Raw genomic sequence first — 8,814 nt, forward strand, 5'->3', positions numbered from 1 at the left:
ACCCGTCACCTGGCCAGGACATTTTTACTTATTCAGAGAGGAAGCATCAACCAGAGGAATCCATTATTTAGAGGCCACAGTGGACCGGGTGACGTGTGTAGAGTCTGCTCCGTGCCCTCCTGTCAGCACAGATAAGGCTTATGGTGCTTTGACTGTAGGGGCCATGTAGAGATCCAAAATGTAATAACCACCAATAATGTAAGAACTTTTAGACATCTAGTAAAACACAATGTGATAAAGCCAATAATAGTATAATTGGCCAATAATTAATTAAAAGTGAGAATGGTACCTTTTTGCCAATGATGTAATAACTTATTACATTTTGGGCAGGTTATTACGTTATTGACCGAGCAGTTTTTTGAATGAATAATGTTATATTATTAGCCAAATGTAACTGCGTTACCAATCATTTTTATCGTTATTATATTATTACATTATCGTTTACCTTATGCTTATGTTTATAACATTTTGGGTCACCATTACATTTTGTGCCTTCAACCCAGGCCGATACTGTAATAACATGCCAATAATGTAATGTTACATTTTAGGCTTTATGAAATTTTGGGCCTTTACAGACAAGCTGGACAGCAACCTGAATAAAGGCAAGAATTCTCTAGGCAAAGTGGAAAATGCTACAAGTCAATGCCACTGTTCAGTTCAGATTAACTCAAGCACCAGCCTGAAATGCCAGACAGACTGAGTCTGTGTAGAATGATGTAAAGGCACACGTCATACGTTTCATGTATAAACTGGATGTATAATTACCATAGTAACAGGGTTTTTTTTTTCAGTAACGAAAGAAATCGTACCAGGACTTCCATAGAATGCACTTAATTCTACCATGTGTCAAGAGTACATTTAGTCATTATTAGAGAAAATGTTGATGATGTAAAGTTAATGCGGGGTTTTCAAATGCTTGAATTCTTAGTAATAAATGGCTGGGGGGTACCTTTTTTAGCAGGTAAATCAACTATTAAAGTCTAGTCACTTCTTTTGCTGCGAAACAAAACCATAGAGTTCCAAGCCATCATGGAAGGAAAGTCCATAGTAGCGTAACCAGGAGCTCAGAGAGGCCACAATACCATCAGTATCCGTCAACCCACACATTTTCTCACTATCTCTTTAAATCTGTCCCCGAGTGTTACGCTCTTCAGCGTCACACACTCAGACGGTCTCTTTCACTCGTTAAACTGAAACCATGGCACATGACATAGAGGAAGCAGCTGCCGGGTGCTATGGTGTCAGAGCCAGCGTGTCGTGCAGTTGCAGCGGCTCCTGTGTTAAAGTGAAAGAACACTGAGAAACTGCATAAAGCACAGACACACTTGAGTCACACCTGAGTTATGGATTCACTATGGAGGTCATACTTCCACTGAGAGAGAGAGAGAGAGAGTGGGAGAAAAAGACAGAGAGGGGGGAAAGAGGGAGGGAGAGAGAGATTAAGAGGGGCATGGGAAGTGTGTGTGTGTGTGTGTTTGTGTGTGTGACATGTAGTCAGGTGGGGAAAAGTTGTTATTTAAAAAAGCATACAAGGAGGAGAAGAGTTCGGTAAAGCAGCAGGGGAATTCTCCTCACCCGAGAGCATGAGAAATCCCAACATGCAACATGAATCATGTTTGGCTTTGAAAAGTCAGCACTCTTCAACTGTGCCCCAAAGAAAGAGAAAGAGAGCGAAACTGAGAAAGGAAGCTTTTATGGCATTCAGCACAAACAATTTCAGGTTACAGAACCAAAAACCTTTGTCAGCTTGGTTGTAGCTTTATCGCAGAAATTTTGTTAACTGTCATCTGCATTTACGGCAGTTGCAATGTCGTTAATCTTTGTAACAAGATAGTCTAAGGAAATAAGATATGTTTGTGATAGGGTTGCAACAAACCTGTAGACATTAGATGAAGGCTGGAAGACTAGAATATGCCAAGTGTTAAACAGGGTAAAGTTTATAAGTCCTATCATAATCAGTTTTATTTTGCATGAAGTAAACAAATCAACACAAAACGTTTTTTTTTTATTGAAGGTTCAAAGATTTCTTTTGTCTTTGGACTATTGCATTCAGATTATATTCTTAAATCTAGGAATGAATTCATTTTACACTGATGAAAGAATATTTAAATCCTAAGAAACATCTAAATATTCATTGGACAATTTTAGTCTTTTTAAGTAAAAGTTATGGTGTACAAGTAAGTGTTGGAGAAAGTCCGCTGACTTGACTGTGGTGGTGAACGCACTGATGTCTCAGTGAAACGTGTACTTTGAAGGTACCTTTCAGCCACCAACGTTCAAAAAGCACCTTTGAATATGACTTAAACACACAGAGATGACATTTATGTTTTGTGGTCACAGTATGGTTATTCCATTCATCTAAACCACATATGAGCTGAAATGCCACTGAATAAGATAAAAACATATGCATGTGTTTTCCTTTAACCAAAACAGGTGTCTATTGTCTACCTACTCAGGGACCAAACGTTGCTTAATTATCAGAAATTGCATACTCTTCATCAGCTGTGTCAGTCATTGCTTTAGAAAAGCTCAGGACAAGGCACAGCTGAATGTCTTGATAACTCACTGCAAAATCTGACCTTGCCAGACCATTTGCTTCCACAGATATCAAGATTTAGTGAAAACACATATCTATAATTGATTGAACAGTGTTCTACATATTCAGTCGTGCCCCCCCCCCCCCAACTCCCATCTCCCATCTCCCCCATCTCTCTGTCTCTCTCTCATAGAGCTATTGTGCACAGGAATCACACCCATTATCACGTACATGTGTGTCTGTCTGTGTGTGTACGTGTGCGTGTGCGTGTGAGCGCGTGAGCGCGTTCATGTGTATGTGTGTGTGTGTGTATAGATAGAGTGATAAAATGACAGTCAAAGAATGAAAGAGAGAGTGTGTTTTTGACTCAGTTTCTGTGTGTGTGTGTGTGTGTGTCAGAGGTAGCAGTTGTCTGGTGGATCTGATAAGGTAGTTTGTGGCTAACTAAGGCTTCTAGAGTACAGAGTGAGGTTACATTTAGCTTTATCTATGTTAGACAAACAGCACAGACAGGGATCAGCATTGTGCAGCATTGCACAGTCTAACCTCAGTGTTTGCTCCAGGCTCCGAGCAGTGCCCCCTGCTGGACGCCCCAACAGCATATATAAACTAATAAACCAGAGTTTGAAAAACAGATGATGTTGAATCAGAAGTGTGATGAATATGGATTTTACACTTTGGGAGCATTTTTTTTTGTTTTGGTTTGGTTTTTTTGGTTTTTTGATTTTTTTTTTTTTTTTTTATTCCCACAAGCTGGGATTCTGCTCGTGACATGGTTTCATTTGATCATTTTCTGTCATTAGTGGGGGAAGAACACAGGTGAACCCCAGACACCCAAATAATGAGCTTAGAACAAACATGTGGTCAGGAGACTCATTTTCTGTTGTTTGTAACATATAATATGTAACACGTCGCCACCCATATGTGGTCAAACAAGGGGCAGTGCCCATTTGAACTGGCTATTTGTGGATGAAACCAGAAGTGGTTTGCAAAATGTGTAATGCGTCGGAATACCAAAACAATTGCACTTTGAAACAACATGCTTGTCTCAGATTCTCCAACTCTTCATTCTCCTGTGTTAAATTTCATTGGAGCAGGCATAAGCACATGTTTAACTACTATAGACCTGGCAGTGACTACCACACTTATATTCATAAATACAGCACCAGCCAGTAACTCAGAATGGCTCTTTGCATTGCATGATATCTAACACTGATATTCTTCAAAGTGGTGTCTTTTCAATCAGTCAGTGTTAGAACAATAATAATGACAGTGTCCGGAGTTATTCAGCTCCCCATTTATGACTCTGTGTGTGTCTTTGTGTGTGTGTGTCTCTGTGTGTTTGTGTGTGTGCATGCGTATGTGTGTTTGTGTGTGTATGTTTGCTCATGTCTCTCATATGTGTATTTCCTTGTAGCTCCCTCATCTGCCCCACATCAGTGAATGTTTGATGAAGAGGAGTCTGAAGCCCACAGACCTGCGGGACATGACACTCGGACAGCTCCAGGTCATAGTCAATGACCTCCACTCACAGATAGAGAGTAAGTGACATATATAATTTATTACAAGGCCTTGTTGAATACTTGATTCTGACTGGTCAATTACGGCATTCTACAGTCTGTTATTTCTGTATAGGAGACCGCTGCTATGCATAACAGACCGTTGCTATGGAATTATTTTTTTAGCGGAAGCAATAAAATCATTTTTAAATCAATAAATCGTTTTAAATTCGCATTGGGGTCCTCCTTCACCCCGCCTGGGTTTATTTTGTGATAATGACCAGCTCGCTGTACATTATCCCTTACTTAGGAATCTTTGTTTAAAACCTGTTGGATAAACCAAAAGTGATTTAGGAAGAATGAATGTGTTGGTCTGTAAACATGTGAACATTGTGTATCTTGTTCTGCAGGTCTGAATGAGGAACTGGTGCAGTTGCTGCTGATCAGAGATGAACTTCATATGGAACAGGACGCCATGCTGGTGGATATTGAGGACCTGACCAGGTGAGAGCCATCTCCCTCTCTCTCTCTCTCTCCCTCTCTCACTCTCTCTCTCTCTCTCCCTCTCTCCCTCTCTCTCGCATTCTCTCTCTCTCTCTCTCTCTCTCTCTCTATCCTTCAGTAGATATGGCTCTATGGCTCTCATTGAACAGAGCCTTAATTCAGTTACAGTATTTAATGATCTATTGGCCGATGTGTAAATTAACATCCTGGCATGTCATATATGTGTGCACACAGGCATGCCGAAAGTCAACAGAAACACATGGCCGAAAAGACCCCGTCAAAATAAGCCGAGACTCAGCCCTGACATCACTCGCCCTGTCCCCTGACCCCCCGCCCCCCCCCCCACCCCCCTTCACCTTTTCATGGCATCAGTGTGAAAGAAAGCCACCTTTTCTTTTGCTTCTGTCGTTGTCCAAATGCTCATGATGGATAACAAAGTGTGAGACTGGGGTGTTTTCCCTGGCTTCCTGTGCAGTGACTGGCCTTGCTTCTTACTAGTTTCATTTTAACTCGTTTTATTTGCCACTAAATTATAACTGTCAAATGCAAAAATGGTGGAAAAAAAAAATATAGCGAGAATTTAAGTAGAGCGTCAGTTTAAAAAAAAAAAAAAAACATTGAAAAAGACATTGTATAAACAATAAGAGTTAACTGCCGAAATGTGTAAGTTGGACTGTATTTTAAAGTTGGCCTCTTTTTATTCTGCACAAATGGTAGTTTTCAACTGAAACTTTGATTTTGAAGGTGCTAATTGAGTCTAAAGGAAACATGCCTGCCTTGTAGTGGAGTCGTAGCTTTTTTGGTAATATGTTCACTCTAATCGGTATTCAACATTTTGTGAATGTTGATTTTCTGACACGAATCATTTTAAATGAATAAGTGTGTTAATATCATTTCCATCCTATTGTATTCAGCTTCTTTATTTGAGGGAAGAAATGTTTATGTACAGATATGTAAAATAAAAAAATAAAACTTTGTTTCATATTCTGTTGTATGATGTCTGATTTTAATTCCGGGATGGCAAGGCAATAATAATAAAAAAAAAAATCAATTCGTCATATGATTTGTCATCTTAGAAAAAATTCTACAGTTATTTATATTCTGTGTGATCTCTTCCTTAATGATCCATGAGTATTTGTTTGGTTTCCTTCAAATTTGAAAATACCTGGGGGACTTTCTGAAGAGGATGTTCCTATTGAATTGATCTAATGCATCTATGTCCGTCTTTATGAAGCTTATGAAAATGAGGGAATGTGAAGAATTTTGAAATATTTTCAGTATAGTTTTATTATTCCTGCATTCTTATGAAATGTCAAATACTTTTTTATTGTTCCATCGTACTTGGCTATATTTTAATATTTTTGAAAAATGTTGAGATGTGAGCTCAAATAAGTCTCAATTTGGGGTGAACAATGTGAAAACAAACGCAATAATTGATTTCTTTTCAGATCTGTTTATCAGTTTTAATCGCTGTTGTTGTCAAAATCTGAATCCATTTTAAAGTTGATGTAAGCCCGAAATACCATCACCTCCATAATGACTGGAGTCCTTGATCCATTATAAACTATTAAAATAGATTTTATTTTAGTAATGGATCAGATCCAATGAACTAAAACAACACAACCAAAACAGCACAAAAAAAAAATTGTAGTTACAGGTTTGATGTTTCTTTGTTTTCAGTTCTTTATAGGCTTAGGGACTCATTCGGAGGGATTCAGAACCTTTCCAAATCTTCAGTGTCCTTCAGTCTTGGCTCACAAAGGATCTTCTTTCATTTAAACTATGGATTTTTACTGAGGTCCAGGGCAAAACTGAACAGATGTTCTTTGCATAAATCAGTTTTTTTTGGGGGGGGGGGGGGGGGGTCGAACATTCTAGACGATTCTTAGACTCGTTTCAGTGCATGAAACACTCGGGAGATGAGATTGACACCACATTTGCACAATACATTTGCGAACAGTTGAAAAAGGTTGTGTGGTGCACTGTCACTTGCACTTTAATTAGTATAACTGATATCGAAAGCCACCGGCTCTCACGATCTCTACCACATTTAGGCCACCAACAGGGACACAAATTCATAACTGAAGGTGAAAAAATTACAAAAAAAATTCTCCACCTATTCTTCTTCTTCTTCTTCTTCTTCTTCTTCTTCTAAACTTTGTTTTCATCTACATTCATAATTTGTGGTTCTTCGTGTGTTTCAGGAATCACCAAATAACCACAAAACTGAAAGATGAAACATTTGAGGAGAGCGTTATTACTCGGTTTCCTGAACAGTCATGCACTAATTCATAAAAACGTATCAAATTAATTTCCTGAAAATTTACATGGACTAATACTGAGAAGGTGGGTTGAATTACTCTTTACTACGTTTTATTTATGAATTGGGGAAAATATCACAAACTAACCAATGTTGAAACCTTGAACTGGCATGATGACTAGTCAGGAAAGAATAAAGGCGTTTGTTAAAACTCATCACTGTAGGAGTCCGTGTTGTGTTTCCCTCAAACCCACATGTCATGCTTGGAAAAAAGAGAAGGAACAGGCCCTATGTAGGACGTCAGTCAATGAGCAATGAATGATGAAATGTATGGACAAATCCTACATAATGGACATAAAGTACGACTGATCGAATGATCTGACTTCAAAGTCACTGAAACTAACATTGACTTGCAGATTATTGGTCAGAACAAAGACAATCAAAATATTTAATAGTATTGTATCGATAAAGCTAACACTTTAGCAATATATATATATATGAACAGGCATATGAAAGAGTGGTGAAAAAAATAAGTCTTTAAAGCGGTAAGCAAAATGAAATTTGCAGTTCTGCAAGCGTCCGAGAATCACTGATTAAGAGTTCGGAAAACGTGTTAATTCATGCTTCAAAGCATGAAAACAAATAAATAAAATGAAAAATAAAAATCTTTACTACTCCTGTTAGGACAAATATTTATGTATGTCCAAGTTCATTTAAGAAAGCGCCTCTTAAAATGTACAATTTTCACTACTATTTTCACTACTGATCGTGTACAGAAATTAACAAATTCAGTAAACCAGTGCTTCATCAATGAGCGTCTCCCCGAGACTAAAGAGGACATTCCAGTATCACTACTACGATGAGAGACTACGGCTTGCAAGGGGAATCCCTGTCGGTCAGCCTATAAATAAGGCATTTGAGAATGACAGGTTCATAACATACACAACTTAACTTGTGAACGGTGAGACAAGAAAATGCTCTCTAATATTATGTCTTGTAAGTATTTCATGCTTTTTCTTTCTTTTGTGTGTGTTTTACATGTCTGTAAGAAACCTTTATAGGCTATTTCTATTTACGGAAGTCTCTAGTTCCGATCTCCCGTTTGTTTTTAATCAAAACCCCTCAGATTGTTGTACAATCTTATATTTTGTTCTTAAATATTCTTGTTGAACAATCTTATATTTTTTTCTTAGTACTCTCTCTCTCTCTCTCTCTCACTATCTATCTATCTCGTTGACTTTGATGTTATTGGTTTCATCCTTATACATTTTGGGTTCTGAATTGTTAATCGCCCGTACAGCTGCAGCTCCTCTGCTCTTGTTTGTGATCGTCTGGCCCCTTGTGATTGGGAGTCCTGTACCACTTTCTCCTAATGTTGAGCAATGTGCTGAAAAATCTATGATGCTTCTGAAAACCCTAAGAACCGTACTGGAAGACGAGAAGGTGAGTAGGCTACCCCTCATATTTATGTCAAATCAAGCACCGTCTTTCTCGGGAATTGTCTGGTAATTTCATGTCAATCAAACCGAATACGCAGGAGTACAGCCTAAACAATGTAGAAGGGGGTCTCTTCAATGGATTTAACTGCTCGGACCTGGGAGTGATGGTGAACGACCGATCTGAGACAGTAAATGCCTGCCAACCCAGCGAGAGTGAGGTAAGAACTGTAATGGATTACTGCGTAATTGGTCAAATAAATAAATGAATAAATAATGTAACTGGAATTGAACTGAAAAGTAGTTCAAAATAACAATCCACAATATTGAGGCCATGCAATCCGAAATGTATGAAGTCGGAGCTAATATTGAATTTGATTAACGCTATCCGCACACAATGTTTCTTGATAACGGTTTAAATACCGATGAGTAACAATATGTCAAGAATAATATTAACACTCTTATTTTTGACACTGGATAATATTGCTGACATATTGTTAATCGCAATGCAAGAGTTGGTTCTGAAACCTAATGTCAAACTGAGGCCCAGAGACAAGAATTTTGATTTTATGCCTATCT

The 8,814-nt window shown here is 38.3% G+C and overlaps 1 protein-coding gene across 2 annotated transcripts in view; it reads left to right on the forward strand.

The window, feature by feature from the left end:
- schip1 (schwannomin interacting protein 1) overlaps positions 1–4,855 on the forward strand; it is a 136,603-nt gene extending 131,748 nt beyond the window's left edge. For both annotated transcript variants that reach the window (XM_030777600.1, XM_030777599.1), the window contains 3 exons: positions 3,954–4,077; positions 4,446–4,539; positions 4,774–4,855. In XM_030777600.1, coding sequence (XP_030633460.1) covers positions 3,954–4,077; positions 4,446–4,539; positions 4,774–4,825 — 270 coding nt within the window. In that variant the 3' untranslated portion in view covers positions 4,826–4,855. The remainder of the gene's footprint in view (positions 1–3,953; positions 4,078–4,445; positions 4,540–4,773) is intronic.
- The last annotated feature ends 3,959 nt before the right edge of the window (positions 4,856–8,814 follow it).

This window comes from Chanos chanos, chromosome 6, assembly GCF_902362185.1.
Source record: "Chanos chanos chromosome 6, fChaCha1.1, whole genome shotgun sequence".
Taxonomy (NCBI): domain Eukaryota; kingdom Metazoa; phylum Chordata; class Actinopteri; order Gonorynchiformes; family Chanidae; genus Chanos; species Chanos chanos.